This window comes from Caretta caretta, chromosome 1 (assembly GCF_965140235.1).
Source record: "Caretta caretta isolate rCarCar2 chromosome 1, rCarCar1.hap1, whole genome shotgun sequence".
Taxonomy (NCBI): domain Eukaryota; kingdom Metazoa; phylum Chordata; order Testudines; family Cheloniidae; genus Caretta; species Caretta caretta.
Window position 1 is genome coordinate 201169862 of NC_134206.1, and position 27614 is coordinate 201197475.

Below are 27614 nucleotides of genomic sequence, written 5' to 3' on the forward strand. Positions count from 1 at the left end.
GAGTTCTCAAAACTCACCTCTTCAGGAGTGATGACTCCAGTTTCTTTAAACTTTGACTCCTAGAATAAAGACAATTCAGAAACATTTACATCTGTTGATATTTGAATCCCACTTCCCAAGGCTGAAGAAAGTCTGCTAGGCTCTGATCCTGCAACTGTCTCTCTTTGATGATTCTCAAACTGTGGGTCATGACCCCAAAGTGATCCTGTTTTAATGGTGTTGCCAGAGCTGGCTTAGACTTGCTGGGGTCCAGGGCCGAAACCCAAGCCCCACCGCTCGGAGCCGAAGTCAGAGGACTTCAGCCCTGGATGGCAAGGCTCAGGTTACAGGCCCCCTGCCTGGGGCTGAAGCCCTTGGGCTTCAGCTTTGGCCCCCCCCAACCCTGCCTGTGGAGCTCAGGCTTTGGCCCCTTCACCCAGTTCAGTGGGGCTCGGGATTCAGTCCCCGCTCCTGGGCTCATAGTAATTTTTGTTATCAGAAAGGGGTCACGGTGCAATGACATTTGAGAACCCCTGCTCTAGGTAGCTCTGTGCACCAGCTTGAAGGCAGTTGTGGGGTCAGTACCCTAGTTTGTAGCCTACCTGCAGCCATTTTCTATGGCACAGAACATTAGCAAGAAAGTAGTTCTTTGCAGAATCCAGAAGGTTATCAGAACTGCCACATAACCAAAGTATATTTTTCTGTAATTATAAACAGTTCAGTTGGCTAATAGGAGAAAAGGAGAGCTCCTGTGATCAATGCTATACTTGCTTAAGAGGCAGAAAGCCAATCAGAACCAGGCACTCTCAGTCATGATTTCAGTAACTGCTCTAAGTACTAAACTAAAAAAATATTAACATAATGCATCAGTTTGATATTACAAAAAGCAAAGAAGTACAGAAATGAAGAATGATTGTTCCCACTGCCAATGTGACTTGTAGAGAGATATTATTTGCTTTTTTGGTGTATATATTCATTCCTTTATTGTGCGCCATGTGGAAACAGTTCTGAGTTTATTGATTTTTCTCATGCTGTTTTCATTAACTTGTTCTCAGTTTGGACAAAAAACTGAAATCTATAAGATTTCAATGTACATTTTTGCATTCAGACAGACATCTAGAAAGTTTAAGTGTAAAAAACAGGTGTAATTCATGCTCATGTAAACCCAGAATATACAGAAAATTTTACACTTCAGAAGAAGCAACATCAGCACTGAAAGACGAGAAGTTCCCCCCCATCATTTTAAGACTACCCAAGAATGAGAGAACTAGTAGTTATCCGTATTTGGGATGTGCCACCCACCACCGTAATATTTGAGGTGGATTTCCTTCCTACTGCCCTGAACAGCTCTCAGATTTCATTATCAGGTCTCAGGCTTATTTCAACCAGTACTCTGACTCTGGGCTACAATTCCATTCTGTTCAATCCTCCAACATCATTCAGTCTTCAGATAAGCATACATTCTACTGCCTCCACTGCCAGAGTTAATTGCCATAGATGCACAGCATGGGGCACAGACTAAGTCTGAGGATGTCCAAATTGTCTCCTTCTAACAAGGGAGCTGAAAAAAGCAATCTCTCTCCTCCCCCCTCCAAAGATGAAGGAAAAAATGTAAATTTAAGTGCATGATTCAGATGAGACAGGCAAAACTCTTGTTGTACCACAGAGACACAATAGAATATCAACACTGCATGCCAATGAAAATTCTCCTTTTAAGAGTTTGGGATAATAGATAAATCTGAAGACTTTACGGCAGTGCATTGTGTTACCGTATCAAAGTCTCAGAATGCGATGATCTTAAGACTTGTTCCCAAGGTGCATCATACAGCACATACAAGTCTGGGATCCTGAGAGTGGGAGGGGCCAAAAACAGACCAACCTGAATCCCCAGTCAACCTAGTGACATGTAAAAAGCTTAGCTTCTTTAGAAGGCAAGGCTACATTATGCTGCATTCCTAGTGGGTATTTTTAAAATCCCATCTATCTGTAGTAGAAAGAGAGACTGAAGCAGAGGCCTGCCACAAGGCCTGAATCAAAGTCAGCAAAAGTTATGCTTTGAGCAAAAGTCAGGCTCTCTCAAAAGCAGATGCTTGCCTGCAAGTTCACTGTTCGGTACATGAACTCGACGCCAGTATTGCTACAATACACTGTTTATGTAAATACATTCCAGCAGGCTAGGACAAGAACACCCCAACCTACACACGATAAGATGGTTTGACAGAAGTGATGTTTTGTCTGAAACATCAGGAGAAAGGTACAAGGGGGGGGTGGAGGGAGTAATAAACGTCATAAAATATGTAAGGTGATATGTAAGTTGTTTATCCCAGATGGTTTGTTTCAGTCTATAAATGCTGGAATGCTTCACCTTAAACCTTTGTCCAGCTGCTGGTCCACTATCATGAGCAAACATGTATTAAGTTTACCTGTAGCACATATAGGAAACCAATACTGTGCTTTGTTGGCAATAAACCTGGCCACGCTCCATCACCACTGAACAGAGTCTGTGATCTTCTTGGGCAGTTCAATTAAAGTCTGCTGTGTGAGCTATCTTGTCAGAGCCTGTGCAGCACACAGAGAGAACACACATGCAGCCAACAACTGACACCACCATTCACTTGGTTTTTAGTTGTTGTTCTGTGGCATTCCAGTCTCTCACAACAAGCTATTCAAAGTGCAAGGATGGTGTACAGCACATCTTCCTTTAATACAATGTGTTACAGTCGTTAGATGGGGAAATTTGGGGTTAGAATTCCTGGGTTTTATTCCTAGCACAGCAAGTGACCCACTCAGTAAACTCAGACAAGTCACTTAACCTCCCTGCGCCTCAGTTTCTGCCTCTGTACTCACAGACACAGTGATAGGCAATGTTACAAAAACTTTTCTAAAACATGGACAACACCATAATATTTACTTCACGGGGGAAGAAAATTTGGTTCATGAATGAAGAATGCTATAAAGTGGTCTACAAACAAGGATCTCTGATGTGAAGTACAAAATATGTTAGGAAGTTACATTATAGAAGCCTGAACTGACCAAGAGGATTGTGGTTTTGTTTTTTCCCCTAAAAGGGTCCCAGTAGAAACAACGCCTCTGAAAGTATGCACTAAACATCTGAAAGCAAAACGGTCTTCACGGTTTTCATTACCTGGACTGAGGAAAATCCAGAGACTAAACTGACAGCAAGAGAAGAGAATGGGGATTTTTAAAAAAAATAATCAGTTTTAATACAAGGGATTATTAACAATAGAGGCAAGAATACTTTGTAGTACGACAGCTACATGTAACAAAGAACTAACGGGAGAGAAGTGCCTGCATGCGTTACAGCTACATAAAGCACAGAAGTAGACAGAAGTAGTTGCACGAGCTACAAGGGTTTGGCAAGTATTGGGCTAGGTCTCACACAGCAACTGGATACCCACGGCAGGCACAGGTCAGCTGCAGTGGTTTAGCTACTATGTAGACATAGCCTTATTTAAAGGCCTTGTCTACGCACAAAAATTGTACTGCTTGAACTACACCAGTATGATAAGAGTGGTACAATCATCCCACCACCCTCCCCGGAATGTGGACTCTGTTATGCTCAGGTGCTTATATCAGCATTTTTTTCTATAAAGGAAGGAGAACAAGCTATCGTAGTACAAGTCACCTAGGGTGACCAGACAGTAAGTGTGAAAAAACAGGACAATTTTTTGGGAGGAGACGAGGAAGGTACAGCTGTGTATTAGACAAAGCCCCTAATATCAGGATGGTGCTGATGACACCGGGACAGCTGGTCACCCTAAAGGCACCTTTCCTCCCATGAAACTGCACCTAGACGAGTACAACCCGTGGCGTAAACATCTCGGTACAGAACAGTCACGCCCCTACCCAACACGGCTACACCGGCACCAGAACGGCCATCGCCCAGCCCGGTGAGCCAGCACCCGAGGGCAAATCACCCCCCTGCCCACCTGCTGCCGAGCTTCGGGGGCAGGCCGGGCGGCTGCCAGTGTCCCGGGCTGCGGCCGCCACCGGCTCCCTGCGGGAAGGCGGCGCGGGCAGAGGCTCCCCAGCGGACGGAGCCGGCTGGGGTCCGCTTCGCGGCTCTGGCTGGGACAAGACACGAGCGGGCTGCGCCGCCGCGAGAACCGCCCCCGGGAGTGGGGGTGGAGGGGTCCGACCGGAGCAGGCAGCTCCGGGCCCACCCCCTCCGCTCGGGGGGCGGCGGCGCCACCGGGCCGGTACCTTGAGCACGGGCGTGAGGTACTCGGCCACCTCCAGCGCCTTCCCCTTCACCGTGTTGATGACGTTCTGCATCCTGCCGGCGCGCGCGCGAGGGTCCCTAACGCCCACAGCCCCGCTCGCGCCTCAAGCCTTCAGCAGCGCCCGCAGCCAGCCGGAGTCACATGACCAGTTTCCCCCCCACGCACGTGACACAGAAGCCTAGAGAAGGGACGGCTCCGCTCACAGCTTTATGCTTGCGCGGCAGATTGCCGGCTGGAGCCCAGAACGCGCATGCGCACGCGAGGAGGCAGTTTCCCTGCGCGCACGCGTAGACAGGCGGATAAGGAAGAGGAGAAAGGACGTGCGCAATAGGTTGCACGGGGGAGGAATCACATGACTGTATGGGGGGTGGGTGGTTCCCCTAACACGTGACTAAGCGGCAAGGGCCGGGCCGGGCCGCTAACTGTCTGTCACTGCGCGTGCGTGTCTGAGTGGTAATGCTAGGCGAGGGAGCTTCCGCCGCGTGGTGAGCTCAGGACGGGGAGGGGCGGGGTCTGGGAGCGGTGAGGGCACGTGCCGAGGGGCCCGCGATGCGGCGTCGGACGTGGTGGCGGGGCCGGCGCGGGAGCCCTGGGGAGCGGCGCTGCGCTGCGGGGGCGGGGCTGCCTCGGCGCGTGAGCGCGCGCGCCCCGCGTCAGCCCAGAGCAGCCGGCTCCCCTGGCCCGGGTCTCGCGCGGGAAGCGCCCCTGGCTTCGGTCCGCGGCGATCGGCGTTGGCCGCATGTCCGGGCAGCCGGGGCCCGGCGCTCCCCTCTGGCGCCCCGCGGGGGTGGCCGGGCCGCCGGCGGCGCCTCCCGTCTGTACTGCAGCAGGGCGGCCGCCGGGAGCAGCTCGCTAGGGTGAGCGCCGGGCCGCGCGCCTGCTCGTGCCACGTCTCTCTACCCACGTTCCGGGCACCTGCAGCCTCGTCCCTACCGACACCTGCTCCGGGCCGTTTGCCGGCTTGGCTCTTCGTGAAACAAAGTCTGGGGCTTCCCCTGCTCTGTGTCTTCGCAGCTGCGCCCGTAAGAAACAGGAGAGGGTTTCTGTCTTGCATTCTTGTTTCTTAATCTCGGTGCTTCAGGTAACTCAATTCTAGTAAAAATAAGTCTTGATCGTGTTAATATATGTTGTTAGTGGAAAGAGAAAAGGAGGACTTGTGGCACCTTAGAGACTAACCAATTTATTTGAGCATATTGGTGCATCCGATGAAGTGAGCTGTAGCTCACGAAAGCTCATGCTCAAATAAATTGGTTAGTCTCTAAGGTGCCACAAGTACTCCTTTTCTTTTTGCGAATACAGACTAACACGGCTGTTACTCTGAAACCTATGTTGTTAGTGAGACTGAGAGGTTTGTGTAGGGGTTTGGACTACTCTAGTTGGACTCTGTGGAAATGAATGAGATCCTGTTTCAGCACATGAGACTAAGCAAATTGGTTTTTAAATGTGACGTCATAAAAGAATAGGTAGATACCAAAGTATGCCATTCGTTTAATAGTTATTCAGCATTGTACAAACACATCCCTCTCCCAGCATTGCTTTTTTGGGTCTTCCACTGGAGCATTCGGTGCATGTTGTGTATCTCTTTTGCTGCTGCTCAGCGATTTTCCAAAGCAGCAATAGAATGAAACTATGATAGGGCTCCAGAAAGCAGTAAAATCATGTGTGCTTAGATATCGCTTATCAGTGTCTGAAAATACGTGTGCAAGATATTTTCATTTTGTTGTCCAAAGGGCATTGACATCCAGACAGCAGAATGGAGACCAAGTGCTGCAGCCCGTCTCTATGGTGCTCCAAGTCAGCCTTGTACACCTTCCTGCTAGGAGGAGCATTTGTTACGTTGGGCTCAAGTCGTATTCTCCTGATGAAATATTCCACCAACGAAGGTAAGGTCGGATGTTTAATATATAATGTATTACGTGCAGAAATTAGAGTTTTCTACTTGGGGTAAAACAATGTAGATGCTGAGATTAAATCACTCTATTGCAAATATATTTATGAGGTTTGTTGTCCCATTCAAGCTATATGTTTATCCTTGCCTTTCACCTGAAGGTTTGTTAGGAGCATAAATGTTTTAGTACAGATTCTGTTTCTGGGGGAGCAATGTGGTCTAGTGCAGTGTTTCTCAAATGTAGCCACTGTGGCCGCATGCGGCCACTGGGGGCTTTTCTTGAGGCCACAGCCTCCTGGGCTGTGATGGGGGGGCAGGGTGGGTGCAAAGCAGCACCCCCTCCCCAGGGGCTGCCAGGAGTGGTTGGGCCCTGCCCCCCTCCGGAGAGACACAAGCTGGAGGAATAGGCAGCCAGTGAGTTCCTCACCTTCCCCGGGGCAGTGGGAACGGGCTTCAGCCCTCGGGTGGCAGGCTCCAATCACGGGGCTTCGGGCTCTGTCACCTGGGCCTGGGGCTTCGGGCTCAATTCCCTGGGTGCGTGGTGATGGGCTCTGGCCCCAAGCTCATTACCCCATTGCCTTCGCCTCTCACTGCCTCTCCCAGTGCCCCATCACCCGTGGCCCCTGCTGCCTCTGTACCTACCTCCCCATCCAAGGCTTAATTTGTCCCTGGGCTTGCCGGGGCTGAGTAAGTCTGTTGTGAAAAGTGATATTTGTATGTTTGTTAATATCACTTTTCACAGCACACACAGTAGCTAACAAGTCTTTAAAAAAAAAAAGGGCAACCAAAAAAAGCAACAGAAATAATAAGAAAAATGACAAGAATGTTCAAAACATCTTATTTGTGTTCTATTCTGTTTAGGTCCAATAAAGAATAGAGACAACTGTACACTATTTTTATTATTGGGTCTGTAAAAAGAAAACACCCTACATAGATTGCAATGATTTGGACATGTACCTGTGCATATTTATTTGTTTTTATAAAGTTAATTAAAAATTTTAGGAAAAATTTTCAGAGCAGCCACCAGCAAGTTGGTGGCCACACTCTGAGGCCACCAAAAAAATTGTTATGAGAACCCCTTGATAGTGGATAGAGCACTGGACTCGGTAGACCTGGATTCTATTCCTCATTCTGCAACTGATCTGCTGGGTAACCTTGGGCAAGTCTGTGCCTCTGTAAAATGCAAGTCTGTGCATCTGTAAAATGGAGGTATGGTACCTCTTTCATTTAAAGCTCTTTCAGATCTACTGATGACAAAAGTGATATAAGAGCTAGATGATGATGATGTTGTTGTGCATTGGAATCTGTCAGCAAAGAGAGTTTTTTCTATGCTGAAAACCTTCTTTTTAGCCCTGATGTGCCTGATATTGGAAGGTGCTGTGCCCTCAACTCCCACAGAAGTCAGTCTTTCAGGATCAGGCCTTTTGTTACTATATAGTATTGTGGCTGCCAACTTTAGTAAAAACTGACAGAGAGTATGTGTGAAACAGATTTTAAATACTTACAATTAAATTAAATACTTACTTACTTACAATTCTGGCTAACAATGAAAGGGCCTAATCCTTGAAGAAGTGTTAGCCAATTTAACAACCTCAAACTTGTAAAATTGTCAGTTGTTTTGTTTTGTGGGAGCAAAGCTCAAATTTACTTAAATTGGGAAAGTATGATTTTTCATCTTTCGGTAGCAATGGCTGAACTAATTGTACTCAACTTTTCCTGAAGAATTCAAATTTGTGAGTTTGAGACCAAGCATGGAAAACTTCAGCCTGGAAAATGTTCAAGAAGTTGTGTGCCATTGAAAATATGGAGTATTTATAATTAAGGTCATGAACATAATCTTAACTTACAAAGTGTGCGTTGTTTATGGGCCCTGGTCAAAACTTTTTAATTGATGCGTTTAAGTGGTTCTCATGGAATTGTGCTTTCTGTCGCTCTAAATGCGATTGGAAAAGTTGGAGGAGTATGACTGTTTATTTGCTATAATAATTTTGCTGAATTTCACAGATAACAAATACGATTACCTTCCGGCAACTGTGAATGTGTGCTCTGAGCTAGTTAAATTGGTGCTATGTATGACAATGGCACTCTGGATAACAGCAAAGGGTAAGTTCATATGGTTTAAAATCTGTTAGGAAATGTTCACCTTATATTTCACATTCCTCTGCTCTTGTATGATGGATTCAAATGTACAGTAATTGTACTATACACGTGGTGTACCATGGTAGAGCCTATTTGCAGTGGTAATGGGGAGCCTATTTGAAGTGGTAACTTGAGTTACACTCTGTACTCGATTAACTCTCTTGAGTTCGTGTAGCTTGAGTGACAGAGGTTACACTATGAAATAGTACAGAGCAATTGTATAAGCAGCACAGAATGATTGTGTTAGCAGCTGACAAACTCAAGCTGTAGCGTTAGTCTACACATGGAATTTATATTGGCATAGACCCCACTGTAGACTCAGCTATGTTGACAGTGCTTCCATCAGTGTAGCTGACATTATTCGTGGAGGTGGTATTCGTACACTAACAGAAAAAACCCTTCTATTGATGTAGACTGTGTCTGCACTATGGGACTGTGCTGGTATACTTATGCTGGAATAGTCTAGTGTAGACATACCCATAGTCTGTATACCTTGACAGGCAGCCAACTCAAGTTAAAAGCGCTATCATGCTGTACTGAAGGGTTTTTGTGTATGGATAGGTCTAGAGCTAGAGGCAACACTCAAGTTATAACTTGAGTTAACTCTGAAGTGAAGACAAGCCCTGGGTCTGTGATCTCTTCAGATCTTATCAGCTAAGCCAGGATTAGGCTTGGTTACCTAAAGCTGAAAAAAGAGCTGATGGTGACTGTTATGGCTCTCGCGATACCCAGGACTGAGTCGTCTTATTACCCTCTGGCTCCAGCTTGAGGGAGTCTTGCCTGTGCCAAGCTGGGCATCAGCTCCCTAGTACCAGCCTGTCAGCCACTGAAGCACTCTCCTCTGAGCTGTGCCAGCCCTGTCTTTACCTTTCACATTAACAGTAGGTGCACCCTGGTCCCTCAGTCCCTTTGAGAGTTCCCCTGTGATATCCAGCTCCTGACACTAGCTATTCTCAGAGATCCCAGAACCTTTGCCCCCAAAGGCACAGTGTACTGCAGTTTACCAGTTTTACCTTAAATCCTCTCCCCTATATAATGTACAGCACTTAACGAGCACTTTAAAAGAAGATTAATTTAAGAAAGAATAGATGTTCCACTGGAAACGAGAGTGTGGTGGAAACAAATGGTTAAAATACAAAGCAAAATCCTAACGGGTGAACCTGGGTCTAAGTTAATTAATAATTACCTTTCCTATCTAAAAAAGTAGGTTCCCCCGTCTCCCTCCCCCCGCCCCCCCATAAAAAAAATTAAGTATTATAGTCAGTGGCTGATCTGGCTGGCTTCACAGACCAGGATCTAATTTTTCATATACTCCTGAACACTCCTGCACCTCAAGATGTTTCCTCCTCAGTAGAAGTATATAGAGTATTTCTCCATGCTCTGCGTTATACTGAAACAATCTTTTGTCTCTATTCGTAGGCAGGGTAATTCTCTGTCTGTTGTAGTGTTTCTTTTTTTACCTCCAAGTGGTTTTGATAGTTTGCAGTTACCTCTGATGGTTTTTCATTGAAAATCTTGAGAGGGACCAAGGCTAGACAATTGAACCTTCATCATTGGCTAACCAGGACAGGGGGTGACATCTCCTTCCTGTTTGAATGAGCCATCACAGAGACACATTATCCCCTGGTGACTTACTCTGCTCCAAGTCCATAAAGCATACTTTCAGTATAACTACGTTGTTCCTTAAATATTGCCCATACAGGCATATTGCAATGGTTATGAATCTTGACAAGTTACAAGCTTTCCATAGATACCTTTATATATTACTATTTATGGATAATTACCCTGCAAAACATGTTTGCTGTAGTGAGTTTGTCAGGTCTGAGGTGAGTTGTTTGCAAAAAACAGGGGATCCTTTGCCCAAGAGCCTCTGTCTCAGTGATTCAGTAGGCTATACTCTTCCTTCTGAGTCGATGCTGATTCATTGTCCCAGCAGAATGCATGGTGTTTGGGGTACTTCTTTTTTTTTCTTTCTTTTCTTCAGGTGAGACATCAGTTTCTGATCACTTGTGGTCATTAAAGATTTTATGGTGATCTGCCTGAATTTCATTTTAGGTAACTATATTCTGTCAAGCAAAATTCTCCCTGTAGTTTGTTAGATACAGTATTCTTCAACCTTAGAAGGAAGGGAGTGGTCCTGTGGTTCAAGCGTAGAATTGGAAACGAGAATTTCTTGTTCTACTCCTTGGCTCCATCACTGTATACTTTGAACAAATCCCTCAACTACTCTGTTCTCCAGTTTTTCCAGTGTAAGTTTTGTAAGGCTTGTTTAATGTTTATAAAGCTCTTGGAGAAACTCGTAGGAAAGGCACAAGAGAATAGTAAATTATTGTTGATTGCAGTTCCTTCTTTTCTACTCAGCCTCTCTGTAGCTTCTTCATAAAGTGAAAAAGATCAGGGTCAAACTTACCATTTCATAAAGCAAAATAGTAGAAGACTGATACTTTTGTACAGGAGAGAACGATAGCCTTTTGCGACTTCTACCATTTTGTAATAAAGACTGAAAAGGAACTTGAGTGAAATACTGATTTCCACAAATGTTAATGAAAAAGCCAGGTTCAGATAGATCATAAATTCAGTGCACAGCCCGTGTTTCAAAAAGCAAACCAAACTGAATATTTTTTTTTCACACGTAACTGTAGCACCCAACAAGCTACTGTATGAAAAGGGTAGATAAAACTGGCATGTCTTTCAAAATGGGTTGATTTCCTAACTGTAGTAGATTGACCTTTTTCCTCATAATCCACTTGGTATCAAAATATATATATATAACAATCAGTACGTTTGAACCAGAAGCCACTGTGACATGTCTGCTACGTGCATTTACTTGAAGGCTCACACATGAAAGAGTTGGGCTATCAGCCTGGACAGTGTAGTTGGTATGTCACTACCTGTCAGTGTCAGCTGAGTAGAATTTCCAGCTCCCCTGTCACAGAAGATGAGGATGACACATGTCAGTGCTTGTGTGTCCTTTTTCACGTGCTTAGTAAATAAATGCTGTTTTTTAAAGTTCACATTTAAAGAAGTAAAGCCTTTATAGGCAAATGTCCACACTGATAATGATCTAGAGGTGGAAAGACATATTAGGTCATCCAGTCCATATCCCTGCCAGTGAAGGTTTTCTACCTACTGCATGTTTGATACTGCTGTTTTCCTCCTTCAGTATATTTCCTGGACAGATCACCTGTCATTCCAAAGTGCTTTACAAGCTTTTACTAAGCAATTTAATTCTTTGATTTGGGAATAAAGTGTAGTCAGATCGCGGGGGAAAAAATGACACACCCCTGCATTCTAATGACTATTGATTAAGATTGCTTAAGGGTACATTTCTCTTCCAGACTTTCTCCCCTCAAATCTAATATAGTTTGAGGGGAAGCTGAAACTAGTCAACTCATTCCCACCTCAGTTTCCTCCATTGACCTTCCCCTTTCCTTCCCCTTTTGAGCCTTTAAACACATCTCTTTTTCTCCTGTTCCTCTCATCCCCACACTCACTGCTATTCATTTTTAAAGTTACACTATGTTACATCCCCTGAACATTTAAGCACATGTAATTATTTTTTTTTTAATTTGTATTATCGTATCATGTAGGCACCCCCGTCATGGACTAGGATCCCAGCATGCTAGGTGCTATACAAACCCAGAACAAAAAGGTGATCCCTGCCATAAAGAGCTTACAAACCATGTGTAATCTTGCATCTTCTCCCCTTCCTCGCTCTCTGTTTTGTCTTGTCTTTTTTTTATGCCATATCTTCATTTAGATTGTAAGCTCTCTGGGAACAGGGACTGTGTTTTTGTCTGTAAAGTGCTACTGTACTTTGGGTGGTATATATGCAGGTCTCTTACATCTTGGTTATTGTTTCAAATCTAGGCATGCTCAGTAGTCAGCAAAAGTCATTTCTATCTGACTGTCATTCTTTAGGCATCAATAACGATGGGCAGTCTCATCCTAGTTCCTAGTCAGTGTCGTGCAAAAGGACCACCAGCCTTCTTGATGGTCTCTCTGCTGAGGCAGAAGACCAAATGACTGTGGAGACTGAACTCCTCTCCTTCGAGGTTGTTGCTTTAGGTGCTCAGTTAAGGCAGATTGACAAGAGAGTATGGGGAAGCTAGCGCTGTCTTTGCTTGTGTTGTGTATCTCCTGTGGATTAATGGAAGAGTAAGGTCTCCAGGGCTGTCATTCTGACACCATTCATCAAACGCTACATTTGCTTTAAAACAAACAAAAAAAAGCAATTGCTATCCTGTAAGATGGGGATTAAAACACATTTCCATCAACTGGGAAAGTCTTTCACACAGATTTCCATCATTCTAATCAAGTTCATTTTACTGACTGATTTTTTCCCCTTTTCTTTTAGAGGGACGTTCATATAGTGAATTTGGATGTACCTCCTGGAGGGAGTTTTGTAACTACATGAAGTGGTCAATTCCAGCCTTTCTGTACTTTTTGGATAACCTGATTGTTTTCTATGTATTGTCCAATCTCCAACCAGTAAGTATACACAGACCAAATAACATAGCACTGAAATGATGCGAGTCTCTCTCTTGTTGGAGGTTTGCTAGTTGGGGTTTCATGGTCCTCCAGTTGATCTGTCTAAGGCTGTCCTGTACACAAGGACCATTTCTATTAATCCCTTCCATCTGCCCATCGGATCCTGTTTTGTAGCTTCCAGATGAGAGAGAATCTTTCTGCATTATGTACTTCCTTCCTTCCTGATTTAGAGGTAGGGTTGAATGACTTCAAAGTGATGCAAGACTTGGTCCTTCCTCCTCCTTTCTTGAGCTCAGCATATCTGTTTGCTTTGAAGGTGGGTTTCCGGGTCCTATCCCCCCCCATATGGCTCCTACCATTAATGTCTTTATACAATCTCAAAGTACAAACAGCAAAAAAAGATCTGAACGCACACCACAATTTAAATGACTGAATATTCTATGTATTAAAAATCTAACTCATGCCTGTGAGAGAAATTTATTTGCCCAAAGTGCTTGATTCCACTGAAGTCGGTGGAAGTTTTTCCAACTCTGTTTAGCCCAGGGTGAAATCTGCCCCATTGCAGAAAACCCTAGCAAGGGTTCTGTGCACCACTTAAGCCATTAATGTGGAACTGGCAAGTCATTTAGGATCTTGTGTGGTTCCGCCTTGCAAGAGCGAATTTCGCCCTGAGTGAAAGGTCAGTCCCAATATGATCACTTTTTGCTATGGGGTCTTCTGACAGATGAACACTGTGAGTTGATTTTTCTTGGTCAGATTCTGTCTCGATAGTAATTTTTTTCCTGTCCTCTTTTTCTAGGCCATGGCTGTATTGTTCTCAAATTTTATCATTATAACAACAGCACTCCTATTCAGGATAGTGCTAAAGTAAGTAGCTATGAAAGAAAATAAAACATTGGGGAAGTTATTCTGGATTCTTTCTCTCCACATGAAGACTATAGTATTTTTAATACTCTGTATTTTCTGTAGTCTTTGGCTTACAAGCAAGAATAATGGCTTAGTGGTTTAAGTGTTATGGTAGGTATGAAATACTTAGCTTAATTGGAACCACAAGTTTAAATTTCAGCAAATTTGTCTCAGTCCTTCATTCTTCTGTAATAGATAGAATCATTATTGTATTGTAATTGTGTCTCCATTGTGAGTCATGCAGGAACTCCCTTGGCTCCTCATAGGCAGCTGGGGGAGGCACTTGCCTCTTTGAAGTTAATGGGAATTTTATCTGCTCAGTGGAGCTGAGATTTCACCCTCTCTCTCTGGGTTTGCCTGTGGTGTGGAGGTTTCTCCATGCCATGTGTCATTTGTTTTCAAGATGCTGAACACCTGTCCCTGTACTCTAAAGGTTTGGGGTTTTTTGTCTCCACACAGACGGCAGTTCTCCTGGGTGCAGTGGGCATCTCTACTGATTTTGTTCCTGTCCATCATAGCTCTGACTGCAGGGACTGGAAGCAGTCAGCACAGGTTGGCCACACACGGGTTTCATCATGACATGTTTTTCAGCTCATCTAATCACTGCCTTCAGTACACCAGGCCAGAGGAAGAGTGCTCGGGAGGAGACAACTGTACGGTAACCGGGTTCTTTTCCAGCTTCAAGTGGAATGTCACTGCTACCACTGCAGGAGCACTGAAACCTCTCCGCCTCGGCTTGGGCCATCTGCTGATAATAGTGCAGTGTTTCATCTCTGCTTTGGCCAACATCTATAATGAAAAGATCCTGAAGGAAGGGGACCAGCTCAATGAAAGTATCTTTGTGCAGAATAGTAAGCTGTATGTCTTCGGGGTGCTGTTCAATGGGCTGATGCTGGGCCTGCGGTCTGAGAATTATTGGCAGATAGAGTACTGTGGCTTCTTTTATGGCCACAATGTGTTCTCTGTAGCACTCATTTTTGTCACTGCCTTCCTGGGGCTGTCCGTGGCCTTCATCCTGAAGTTTCGAGACAATATGTTCCACGTCCTGACTGCGCAGATCACCACTGTGATCATCACCATCGTGTCCATTGTCATCTTTGACTTCAAGCCTTCTCTGGACTTCTTCTTGGAAGCACCCGTGGTGCTTCTGTCCATATTTATCTACAATGCCAGCAAACATCAAGGCCTGGAATATGCCACTCAGCAGGAGAGGAACAAACTCCTCAGTGAGATCTGGGAGCGATCCAGCGGGGTAAGGCTTTGAAATGCTCATGTCTCTGACTCCCTCTCTCGCAGACTTTTTACCCAATTGGCCGTTCATAGTTCACTACACTTGTGGGTGGACTCATAATTCAACCACATTGTCACTTTCATTTAAATGACACAAGATCAATCTCAGTCTTGTAAATAAATCCTTGTTTTAGCTCCATACTTCTGTGTGTAGCTTCCTCTTGTTTCCTGAGGTCTGGCTGAAGCTTTACCTCTCTGCTCTGACCTCAGATGATCCTTCAGCCATCTCGGCTTGATTTAACATTTTCTTTTAGCATTTGCAAACAAATACCCCATCAAACCCAAATATCCCAGCATTATACAGGGGAACTGATTATAAACAAGGAAAATTGCCTAGTCTATTTTCACAGCCTAGGTTCAGCTAAATGCAGAAAGTAAACATACAGCATAAATGGGAGGAAAATAAATTAGATATTTAAAAAATTTTCAGTTTTAACAGTCTAAGATGTTTTAAGAAATTCAGGTAAGATTTTTTTTTAAAGAAACTCAGGTAAGGATATTTTTAATGTAAGATTTTTCAACATGGTAGTTGCCCCTTCCTCATGAATCAGTTCCTCCAGCCTCCTGCTATAATTTCTGTTCTTCTATGAACAAAGATCCAGATGCTTAGAATCTAGGAAAATCTTTGTGGGGAAGGGGCTTGCTCCCAGACTTCACATTCAGGTGAACTGAGAAATAAGTCTGCAGTATTTAGAATATATTTATGGTCTGTGAGCAGCAGAGGGCACTGTCTGTATTTAGTCCTGGGAAACTTCATTTATCCCAGAAAAAGGAGGGTCAGTGTTTCCTTGGAATTCTGCACAGTTCTATTCCAGGGTGATATTTAACAGTAAATAACACATGTAGTCACATTTGTAAAATCAATCACAAGAAGAAGAAAATTTGCTAATGCTGTTAATATCTTCTTTCCCTCCATTTTTCGGCTCCTGTAGGATGGAGAGGAACTTGAGAGACTGACGAAAGCAAACAGTGACATTGATACAGATGAAGATGCCTTCTAGCATGAGCTTGTGCAACTGTGTGCTGGGTATTCTCCAAGAGAACAGTGTTGTTATCGTTTTAAAATATGGGATAGTCTCTTTTCTGAGTGCAACAGTTAAAACTGTTTGGATGGTTTTGTGATTCCAGAGGATTTGTATTGTGTTTTTAAGTTGTGCAAATAAAACGCAGCTCCAAGATCAGAATAGGGTGTGTCCAGGTTTGGGGCTGGGATGTCAGATGAGAAAAAATGAGTAAAGCCCATTGGATTTCAGAAGTTGACAAGGAAAACTAGAGAATTATCAGTTCAAGCCTTTTATATTAAGGGTCTTTTTCTCTTCTCACACTAGTGTAAATCAGCAGTTAATTCCAGTGCTGATAAACTGATAATAAAAGTGATATTAGAGGAAGGTTTTGCCCTAGCTTAATGATCTGGGTCACATGGGTGCTGTATTATGTATAATAATCCTGAACACTTGATGTCCTCAACTGTACATGTTTGTCTACCGTATGCTAGGGTTGTATGAAGATGATAATAATTCTCACTGGTGAAGGGCCTGATCCTGTAAACCTTAAATAAATGATCCTGACTCAGTTGAGAATAGTCCCATTGAATGGGCCCCTAACATTTGTAAAGTGCTTTAAAGATATGAAGCATTATATAAGTGCTAGGTATTCTTATTTCCAGGGCTACATGTTCTTTGGTATCATGCACCCTTCTGCAGTTTGATTGAGGGATGATTCCACAGCTGCAGAATGAGTTTCCTCATTTCTGCAGTGATTTGCAGGTGTTGCTGCTCCTGTGTGTCCTGTGGAACATTATACCCAGTTATAAATACGTTCTGTTTTTTTGGCAATGTGATTAGTGTTGCACAGTGGCAGAGCCGCTTTCCTGATATTCAGAAATACAAGCTTTTAAATAAACAGAGGATTCGTATACTTTCCTTTGGTGAAGTAATTTCATTCATACTCTACCTGGAATTGCCCATCACAAGACACCAGGGATTTTCATTCTACTTCACTATAAAAGTAAGTTTCAGAGTAGCAGCCATGTTAGTCTGTATCCGCAAAAAGAACAGGAGTACTTGTGGCACCTTAGCGGCTAACAAATTTATTTGAGCATAAGCTTTTGTGAGCTACAGCTCACTGCATTGGATGCATCCGATAGTGAGCTGTAGCTCACGAAAGCTTATGCTCAAATAAATCTGTTAGTCTCTAAGGTGCCACAAGTACTCCTGTTCTTTTTTACTATAAAAGTAGTTACCTTATGTCCAAATTCACTGTAAGTGCATTTCACCATATCTGTAAATACAGAGTTTTAAATTTAAAAAGATAAACTTGGCCCAAAATTTAGATTTTTTTTGTAAAAACAAGCTTTAAAAAACCAAAACCCTGAGAAATATTTCCATAGTCTTTAAAAAAAAAAAAAAAAAATCAGATGACTAGGCTCTGTTTAGACCAACATTTTTCTGCATTGTTTGCAGCCCAGATGCTACAAAACTGCGCTAGTGTGTGGGATGGTCTAGATAATACTTAGTCATGCCTCAGTGTAGGGGCTGGACTAGATGACCTATTGAGGTCCCTTCCAGTCCTACATTTCGATGATTCTGTGAGCCTGACCGTGAAATTGACTAGAAACTGTAGGGTAATTTGAAAGTCTACTATCATTGTCCAAGCTGAGAGAAATGGTGAAAAGTCTGTTCAGTTTTGAAAATGTTTTATTCCATGCAGCATGATCTGGCGGACTCAGCAACTCCTGAGTCTAATCCCTTTTCTTCCACTGCTTCAGCTAGTCACCTTGCCTCAGCCATTTCAGCTTCCTCCCTGAGTTTCCCCATTTGTAATATAGAGATAATACTGTTACCTACCTCACAGGTGTGTTCTGAGGATTAATTATTGAATGTTTGTGCAGTCCTTAGAACAGTAAAAAACTATACAGACACTTCAATGTGTTTCAGTAATCTAAGCTGTTTCTAAGAAGATAAGAACACTTGTGTTTTGATTTTTAAATATAAGGCTAAATTCACTCCTGTGTTTCAGCTGCTTTTTGACACTGGCCATACAAAGCACCTGTAAACGCAGCTTAATTGGAGAGCCCCTTTGAATTTGGCTCATCATTTTAACCTGACAGTATCCTTTCAAAGATACCATTTGGGTTAGGGATGTATTCCCTATTACAGGTGCAGCTCTTGAATGTGAATAAAGAATGTGTGGCTTGACCATGGTCCAGATTCTGACTTTACCCCAGTTTTATGCCTATGTAACTATTGGCTTCAGTGGAGTTCCTCCTTATGTATGCTGGTGTAACTGAGAGCAGAATAAGGCCTGTTGATTTCAGCAACTCACCATTATATTGCATTCTGTGTGAGACTGCTGTTTTCATATGTACTGGTGCCTATGGTATATGACTGCTTTGTAAATAGGTGTTGTTTTACATGTAATTTATTATACCTAATTGTAAAACAAGCCTGAATAAACTAAAGTTCATTATGAAATTATTGCATCACAAGTTCTTTCTTGTTTGAGGTATATTCATGGTTTCATAGAGGGGGCAGCAAACTAGAGTTACAATATTCCTTTTCTCTCCGTTGCCACTAGAGCTATTAAATAAAAACAGAAACACAGTGTATTGTCAATGACCCTAGAACATTTGACAGCTGCAGCATGAGATAGGGTGCAGTACATAATGACATTTGGTTGTTTCTGTAAGGTAAGCGATTTAAGTATAATCTCTTAGCTATGTAGGGTTTCTGGGTGATGGGTGATGAAATGTTGCTGGAAGAAAATCTGGGGATGGGAAATGGGGTCCATATAGTTCAGATAAACTTGAAAGAAGAAGAAGAAAAAATTTTAGAAGAAGTAGAGTCAAATTAGTAGGGAAAAGAAGCTATAATTTTTTCCCTTCTAGGAAGTATCTTTCACAGTGGAAACATCCACTGTATAATTCCTCACAAAACTATTTCTTAAAGGGTTATTTAATGATCTGTGCTCCATCGTTAAGCTATGCCAGAGTGTGCAGCAGCAGCTCTTTGAAGAACATGATATTAAAACACTGTGATTTAATTATTAACCAATCAGGATGCTTTTATTGTTATTGACCAATTATGTTATCAACTTGCACTAAATTATTAACTTATCTACTGTGAGAATAAAAGTATTTCTCTTGTGTTTAAATATGAATAATATTACAGTAAATGAAACAATGAAGTGACACTACTGTGGCTCTTTTGGCTTATGTTGATGGCTAATTTGGCTCCTGAACCACTGAGGCCGAGCATCACTGATTTATACTATTCTTGGGTGTTGAAGGAACTTAGTTTTCACAAAGACTAAACTCTGGACCAAATTTGAGTTGACAACATCCTATAAATACACACTCCTCTTTTCTGAAGTGAGACTGACAGCCCACCCACCTCAACTTTCTTAACACACCCCAAACTCCTGATGAGACAGGCAAAGCCACCACAATTCACAGCTGCAGCTGAGCCCAGTGCACAAACACACACCTGGTGCCCCCAACCCCAAACTACTTCACAATTCCAAAACAGATGCCCAGATGCACCTATCCATTTTCAAGCTAGAAATTCAGAGCAACGCAAACAGGCTTTACAGGAAAACCGCAGCTCCCAGCGCAGGCAGCTAGCTCTGGGTTCCCACGTGTGCTGATGCAGAGTTTCTCAGTGGGCTGAAGGAAATCCTGCCTTTGAACTTGTGCTCCAAAATTCATGGGGCAATGTGTTCTCTAGCTTATTAATGTATACCCTCTGCCACGCTTGATCAGTTCATTGGTCCATCAAGTGTGATATCCAACCTCCAGTTGTGCCAATACCTGTCAAGTTGCTCTTGGTGTTTGCCCTCCAACTGCTGCAGCAGTCAGCTCCTGAATTGCATGTCTAATTCACCTCAGTGGTAAAATGCTTGATTTTAAACCGCTAAAGCTGGGAGCAATAAAGGGTTAGTAACCCCTTGTGGTGCTTTATTCCAGCCCATGCTATTTAAAGAGCAGTTGCAGATTGGTAGATGGGATGCAGTAATGAAGAGCCTTGAAGGTGAAGACAAGGCACTTGAGAGGCCTGCGCATCTAATATCAAGTCAAAGGTGGTTTACTTGGACTCATTCTATTGTCTATCCAGGTTCTTTTACATCACCATAGGACCCTCCCGTACACGAACCATTTTAGGTAAGTCCGTCTATTTAAACTCTTTGCATGCAAAACAAGAAAGTGCTTGGACGGATCTGAGGGTGTGAGAGATGCTGTGGGCTAGGCCCTGAGGCCCCCTGCTGGAGGCCTTGTGGCCCTGCCACACCCCTCTCCACTATACGGCAGTAGAGAGGTCCTCCAAGCTGCCTAGAGTGGCTGGTTGGGAAGTAGCCACTCTGGGCCCAGCAGGCTAGTATACAAAGAGGTGCTGGGCCAGAGCGAGTTCAGTTCCTTGATAGAGGTGGAGGAGAGTGGATGGTGCCCTGGGCTGGCTGCTGGGACTCCACCAGGACAAGACCCTGAGACAGACTGTGTGTGTGAGACTCGGCCGGAGGGCTGAGTCAGCGAAGACCCAACACAATCACACACTCAGCCAGGGGGCGCTCGCGAGAGGTGAGTGCCACACTGTTCCTGGAGGAATGAGAGATTCAGAGCAGCTTTTTGGAAAGCCAGAGAAGGGGTTACAGTTGTTAAAGGTATGAAATCATCAAACCATAATTTGGGAGAGGAACCTATTAGAAATGGCCAAAATCCCCTAACCACACCCCTAAGCTAATGTCAGCCTGCAGGTTTCTGAAGGCTTCAATGGATTTCTCGCCGAATAGTCATCATGTTAGTTTTCTTATTTCACTTCTCAGAATAAGGTTTGATTTTCTCCCCCGCTCCCCTTCAATTTCAATGGGTACGGCTTCCTGCCCTCTACAGCTAATCAGCTACCATGGTCCACCCCAGCTGTGGATGAGGTGCTCCTTAGCTCTCTCTTGCCTATTGCACTGGGATGTTTTGAGGCTTAATTAGGGATTAAATTAGGTCCCTTGGCATGTTGCTGAGCCATCCTTGGAAAGGAATTGTGTGTCAGGGGGCCACTGTTCCTTCCCTATTTGCCCCATCCTGTGGTGGAGAATAATTTGCTGCTAGTGTATGCCGGCAACAAGTTACTACCCACCACGCTGTGCTGGCTCAGCTCTTCTGGCCAGTACATTGAGAGTGTAGAGTCAGACTCCCGGTTGCTGCTCTGGGAGGGGAGTAAGTAGGTGTGTAAGACCCCTTGTCTCCGCATCCTTGGACCCAGGGTCTGGGTAGCCCATGCAGGGGGCTATCAGGAGGAGGATGGCGACTTACCTCTTTCTCTTACTTCCTTATATAAGTGTACAGTCCCGGCAACTGTCTAGAAATCTAGGTCTTAATAGTTGTTAAAGCATTTTGAGAAGCTTGGATGAAAAGCAGTGTGCATGTAAAAGTAGTATTCTAGTTCCTCACTTTTTAAAATGTTCCTCCTGAGGGGAGCAGTGCCCTTTCTCTAGCGTATTTTAAAAAGAATCAGACAAAAACTCACAAATTATGGTTGATTTATTTATTAGCCATTACTTTCTAAGTAACACATAGATGTGAAACTTCATAACCAGACTCAAGTTTTCTATACTTTTATCTTAGCTTGTTAACAGAGAGAGAATCCTGCCTGCTTTAACCTGTACAGAATGTAACAGGAAAACACATTTAAATGCAGTTTCCAGATGCATATTTTCATTGATGGGCGATGACCTGTTTTGGGAAGGGAAACCATTAATGCAAAAAACACCTTAACTGTTAACATTTCAGTTGCTTTAAGACACAGTTCATTGCTTTCCATTACATGCATCTTTGCAGTATACAGTATGTGCCTGAGTTTCCTGTCTTTTGCAAACATGATAGCTGTCAACCTTAGAACGATATTTCCAAGAACAACATATGGAACTATTAGCTTTAGATTATATTTCATTTAAAGGAGAGTGACAGGTTTTACATAAACTTTTCCAGAGAGTTTTCTAACATGCAAAGTCTGAGCATATAAATCAGCCCAACACCTCTAGAGACTGAACTTCAAACCAGTTCAAACGGTCTCCAAAACCACACTCTTGGCCTCCCTACCTGAGATTTCTGTCTGAAGACAAATGAGATGGAGAGAAGCCATTTCTGAACTTTATAAAGTGTGCTTAGTGTAGTGGTGGCAGTATAGTCTAATGGCTAGAGGATGGAGTGGCACTCAGGAGACCTGGGTTCAATTCCCAGCTCTGCCACTGACATGTTAGGTGACTTTGGGCAAGTTGTGTCCCCTCCCTATGCCTCAGTTATGCCATCTGTAAAGTGGAGATAACGATACTGACCTTTGTAAAGCACTTTGAAACCTGCTGATGAAAAGTGCTATATAAGAGCTAGGTAGTATTTTTCCAAGTTCCCCACGTGACAAAGTTAAGCTGGGCAGCTGCAAGAGAGTCATTTTTTCCCCTCAAAGTTTTGCTTTTAATGCCACATTGAAAAAATGCATTTTTGTTGCACATATTAATGTTTACTTTTGGATAAACACAATGAAAATATGGTTCTCTTGCTTTCCTACAATAGCTTAAGTCAGTAGTACTTCACAGTATGTTTGGTCCAATTGTAACGCACTTCTTTGTACTACAGCTATTTCACTTGGCTGAATGCTTCTTGACCATTTCAGTGTATTCTTGCACATCATCAGGAGATCCCAGGGCAATAGGTGCTCTCTGGTGGATATCCTCAGGCTCTCTATCCAGCATGGAAGGCAGGTATGTGAGCCCTAGAAAGATAAAGGCCTTTTTTCCTATAAACTGCGAAGGGGTTACCTCCGGCTTCTCCAGGGTGAGAGGCTGCTCTCCTCCCTACCGCGGGAAACCCCCAAAGCGGATTGCCTGTTTAGGGGAAGGACTGACATCCCGGGGTCAATAGCAGGACACACACACAGAGCAAAGGTATTCCCCTTTTGCTTTGTGTTTGTAAAGTGGTTCCTTTTTGTTTGCTGGAGGAACCGTCCTTGGTTCTGTCCTGAGGCCTACTTTGGAAGAATGGATAAGAGAACACAGAGGGGGAGGACAAACACTGTTTAAAGTGGGGCTGGCTTAACCCAGGCCCCGCCACTGTAAGAGAAGGAAGTGCAGAGTCCAGCGAGATGGAGAGGCCTTGCCACATCCTAAAATCTTGGTTGAAAAATCTGTAAGAATATTGAATGATGCTTCAATGCTTGATGTATCTACACCAGATCTAACCATATGGAGACATCAGGTATGTAACTGTGGAGATACACCAACCCATGTGTCTGCACCTCTCCAAGGAAGGGCTGGACTTCGGGATACTAGGGCCCAATCCAACTCTTGAGGAAGTCTTTCCATTAACTTCAGGAGAGCTGGATGGGGCCCTTAGTGAGGTTCTCTTGAACTGGAGAGAGAGAAGTAGAAAACTTACTAATGGGAGGGAGACCTACCTCGTCTGTGCAGCAATAGGAACATTGACTCCCACCCAGAAATGGTGTGAATACCATCCTCCACAATGCTTTTCTCACAAATGACAACAGAGTGCTTTAAGAGAACAACGGCTGAGCAGAACATTGGCTTCTGCTACATGGCCTCTAACAAATAAATTGGGCAGAGAGCATTATGTCTGAAGACCATTCCAAGCAGTGTTATTTAGGAGACATCTACACTGTCCGTGGCAGTGAGCATCCCAGCCCTGGTCGACAGCCTTGGACTTGCACCTAGTGCACTAAACATAGCTGCGTAGGCAGCGCTTTGAAGTTGAGAGGTTTTTGTTTCTTTTTCTTTAAAAAAAAATATGAATATAGTGTTTCCTTTAGTAAATTTCATCAGTATTGTGAATCCAACACAACAGCATTGGTGATAGGAGACGGCCAGAGGAAAAACGACCCAAAATCCTAGGAATCCTGCAAACATCCAGAAACTCCAAAACATCATTCTCTATCTACCATGAAGAATTGTTTCATTAACAGGCATAGAAATATGAACTTAATATACCTGCATGATGGATAGCTAAGCATGTCTCAGTTTCTGCTTGTTCTCAGAGTGGTGCTACAGAAGGGCAGCGTTAAGGTTGGTTGTGAGACTAACAACATACTTTCAACAGTTTCGGGCTAGTTTTGTTTTTGGTAAAGTGGAGCCTTAATTTGGAAGTTTCCAGCTTTCTAATGTTTGTGGGTTTTTTGTTTTTTTTTTTTTTGAGAAAGGTACATTGTTCTCTTAAGGGTTTTTTTGGCTGACAATGGGATAGATCATTTCAACCTTAGCTCCAGGTTAACAAAGTTTTCTGCCAAGGGGACTTGATAAAAGAGAGATGGGCTGCAAAATTCAGACCTGCTCTGGATATCAAACCCCATCCCTCAACATTTCAAGTTGCTCAGAAAGGGGAGTTAGGTTTGGTCTCTTAGAGATAGGGGTCAGCACCAAAATTTAGATCCATGTTAAGAAAAATCCTAAATCTTGCAGGTGTTCAGATGCAGAGTTTGTTTGGACCAGTCTCTATACATTGACAGCCACATACCTATCTCGACTTCAGTGCTAAACCCATAGAGTGACAGGTCAGCGTCTGGTGCATACACAATTTTAAATTCTCAGGATCTTGCCTATTTGGTTGAACTTTTCCATTTGTTTTGGCATGTTAAGTTCCTTCTCCCCGACCCCAACACTGGACCTTTCCGCTAACTCATGTTTTACAGCGTGATTTACTGTGCATTCGTTTAGAGTCATTGCAAAAATACAAAAAGACATGGAAATGTTTTAAATGACTGAGAAATCTCCTTAAAATGGCATCGTCTTTCATCTAAAGGATGTAAGGGTTAGAGAAACATCTGGTGTATCTTATCCTGCTTCTGCCTTTGGCCAAGACGGTTAAGCAGCTGACCGTTTTGCACTAAGGCAATCAGCACTTATTTTCTTACCATGAGCCATAGGAGTCACACACTTTCCTCTAAGACTTGCTTCAATCTGGCTCATTTTTTATCATTCCTTCTTGCCTTTTTTAAAAAAATTCTCTTCCCCCTCCATTTCAGCGGCTGAATTGCTGCAGGCAGCAGCCAACTTGAAAGATAGAAGTTACAAAGTAAACAGTCTTTTCAAGATGGCTTCTTCCAGGGCCATCCTTCACCAGCAAGCCCCAATCACCATTCCCTACCTAGGAAGGGAGGCCCAGATCCTCAAAGATATTTAGGCACCTAACTCCCATTGATTTGAACAGGTTAAGCACCTACCGACCTTTGAGGATCTGGGTGTGAGTGTCACACCAGCTCCATGGTGACTAGGCCTCATGGCACTGAGGAAAGCCTGCTCCAGAAGGTGGCTGGAAATCCTGGTGCTGAGGGAAGCCCGCTTCAGAAGCGAGTTGCGCTTTCTGGCAGTGTGTTTCACTCTTCCTGTGCTTATCAGGGTGACCTAGAACTAGGGTGACCAGATAGGAAGTGTGAAAAATCGATACAGGGGCTCGGAGGTAATAGGCGCCTATATAAGAAAAAGCCCCGAATTTCAGGACTGTCCCTATAAAATTGGGACATCTGGTCACCCTACCCAGAACTAGCATACAAGGCTGGACTTTTGAGATGGTTTCTAAGGAAAACACCTGGTTTTCAGTGAAGTCCTTGTTTTACTGAATTTAGTTCTCATCTGGGGGGACAAAGATTTCCAACTACTTGCTTAATGTCACACTGTGGGTTGTACTTTGGCTCCCGCGTGTTTCTACCCTGTGGCTCTGACCATTGATAAGAATCCTTTTCCAAATGCGTCCCTAAGGGTGATGGGTGGGATGTGTATCAAGATACCAAGTTTCCGTATAATCAGTGAGGTTAAAGGTCACCTAGATGTGCCTTCCATCCTGCGTGAGGCCTTCTCATTGGGATATTCCTGAATCTTGCTGCAAGACCCTTAAGGGTTAAAGACCTGATTCAACTCTCATTAAAATGAGTAGATAGATTCCTTCCCATTGATTTGAATGGGAGTTGGTTAGAGCTCTCTATGAATTAATTTTTGAAGCTCCTATATTCTAACACAGTTTCCTTGACTAGGGTGGAGTTCATATTTTTAAACTATATGTTACAAAACAATAGGATAAAAGATTGGTACCCAGGAGTTATTGCCTATGGCATAGTGTGACTAGTATAGTTCTCAAAAAAAACAAACAAAAAAAAAACAGTGGGCATGCTAGTTAGAGAAACCATAGCAGAAGCAGAGCTAGCTGAATAAGCAGGTCCAAATTTTCATAAACATTTTTGTAAAAAATAATTGTCCTTTGTTGGGGAGTGGGGGGAGGGCAGAGAAGGAATTTGAAATTTAGATGAAAATTTTTGTCAAAATATCTATCTGGCTCCAGAGATGGAATTTTCACCAAAATGTTATTAGAAATTGCTGGTTGAAAAGCAAGTAAAAATGTTCACAGATATTTTTGAGAAATGTCTTCCTTTTCTGCCAACATTCAATTTTTTTCAGCCACCTAGAATTTGAACCCTGCTAGCTTGCAGCTCTGCCTTAAGCAGAGCTGTAGCTAGGATGGATTTAATTGTCTCATGGAGCAAAAACCCCAGCTAAAGACATAAAGTGACATGCAGCAAGATTTGTTGTTCAGAGCTTTTTCTGCTGCATTGTATCAAATCCTTTAGCAACCCTTAAGGTGGCATTTTGGTAGGTTATGGATGAAACTCAGCTAAGGACAAAGCTGATCTGTTATAAAAGAGATGCAGTCATTTTAGAGAAGGCATTTTTGAAAGGGTTTTAAAAAAATTATTATAAAAGAGAACCTGCCCCACACTTCTTTCCTAAAATCTCCTTCCTCGGGAAAGTCCTGGCATGTGATCCTCTGTGTCTGTTCATCAGCATGATACAAAATTCTCACTTTCCAATAAATATGCTTTGTTTTTCTCCTTGAAAAAAAAAATATATAAAAAAGTGTTACAATGTCTATTGTACAGTTTGTGTCCTGGCTACAGTATGAGGTCCGTGGGGGAAAGATTTTTTGTTTTTGTTTTTTTGGTTTTGTTTTTTTGTTTAATACAAACAAACTGCAACTGGTGATGCCCTCTGGTTACAGGGGTTAAAAAATACAAAGGAGTCTTTACTTCTTAAAAGCATCAGTTCTACTGGTTTGAAATATTTCACTGTAAAGGCTTGTGGATTTTCAAAACGGCAAATGCAATGTTTATGTAGGCCCTTGACTGAATACTGTAAGAAAGAGAGGCATGGGCATTTAGGTGGCTTGAGAAGAATTTCCATGTCTGGCCACTTGCGGCTTGAACAGCTATTAGGATGCAGGCAAGAGGCAGCAGTCAAAGGTTAAGTTGCTCTTTTTAGTATGGGTATCCATGGTGGTAACTTTCATGGTGACGGTAGTCATCTTGGTATCCTTCCTGGTATCCCTGGTGATAGCTATGGTAACCATACCCACCATACTCGTCTTCTGGGCATCGCATGCCAAGTGATTGTTGAATTGCCATTTCCTGTCGCCGGAGCTGCATGGAATCGATCAAATCGTACACGATCACCATGGACCACATTGGGGAAGGGTACCAGGATTTGACGTTTCCATCTTTGCCAACCAGAAGCATGGAGAAATATTCAGGGCTGATTTGGAAATAATTGCGGATGTCTTTCACCAGGTTAGTAGGGACATCTTCTCGCTCCACATTGGAGCTTCCTAGAAAAGGATAGAATCGGGAACAATGCTGGTG

General features: G+C 43.4%; 3 protein-coding genes across 6 annotated transcripts in view; 1 reads left to right on the forward strand and 2 right to left on the reverse strand.

Moving 5' to 3' along the window:
* ATG3 (autophagy related 3) overlaps window positions 1-4452 on the reverse strand; it is a 31705-nt gene extending 27253 nt beyond the window's left edge. Inside the window, exons 1-2 of the mRNA XM_048817530.2 lie at window positions 4204-4452; window positions 18-59 (exon numbers count right to left, since the gene is read on the reverse strand). Of these exons, the coding sequence (XP_048673487.1) occupies window positions 18-59; window positions 4204-4275 (114 nt within the window). The 5' untranslated portion in view covers window positions 4276-4452. The remainder of the gene's footprint in view (window positions 1-17; window positions 60-4203) is intronic.
* Window positions 4453-4605: 153 nt separating this feature from the next.
* On the forward strand, window positions 4606-18410 carry SLC35A5 (solute carrier family 35 member A5). 4 transcript variants are annotated; one of them, XM_048817498.2, is made up of 7 exons: window positions 4606-4708; window positions 5954-6106; window positions 8116-8214; window positions 12608-12741; window positions 13541-13608; window positions 14107-14899; window positions 15870-18410. In XM_048817498.2, exons 2-7 carry the CDS (start codon window positions 5977-5979, stop codon window positions 15936-15938), a joined length of 1293 nt encoding a protein of 430 aa, XP_048673455.1. In that variant the 5' UTR covers window positions 4606-4708; window positions 5954-5976; the 3' UTR covers window positions 15939-18410. The 4 variants fall into 4 exon arrangements, with proteins under 4 accessions (XP_048673455.1, XP_048673465.1, XP_048673444.1 ...); XM_048817487.2 differs by lacking the exon at window positions 4606-4708 and adding an exon at window positions 4863-5304; XM_048817508.2 differs by lacking the exons at window positions 4606-4708; window positions 8116-8214 and adding an exon at window positions 4861-5304.
* Window positions 18411-21455: 3045 nt separating this feature from the next.
* Window positions 21456-27614, reverse strand: part of CCDC80 (coiled-coil domain containing 80) — a 32737-nt gene continuing 26578 nt past the window's right edge. The window contains exon 8 of the mRNA XM_048817545.2: window positions 21456-27580. Coding sequence (XP_048673502.1) covers window positions 27234-27580 — 347 coding nt within the window. The 3' untranslated portion in view covers window positions 21456-27233. The remainder of the gene's footprint in view (window positions 27581-27614) is intronic.

What these genes read in the sequence shown, in the direction of transcription:
- SLC35A5 (XM_048817498.2), top strand. Translation starts at nt 5,977, where the DNA reads ATGGAGACCAAGTGCTGCAGCCCGTCTCTATGGTGCTCCAAGTCAGCC. An exon ending in TATTGTCCAATCTCCAACCA is followed by an intron (nt 12,742 to 13,540) that starts GTAAGTATACAC and finishes CTCTTTTTCTAG; the next exon opens with GCCATGGCTGTATTGTTCTC. An exon ending in CTATTCAGGATAGTGCTAAA is followed by an intron (nt 13,609 to 14,106) that starts GTAAGTAGCTAT and finishes GTCTCCACACAG; the next exon opens with ACGGCAGTTCTCCTGGGTGC.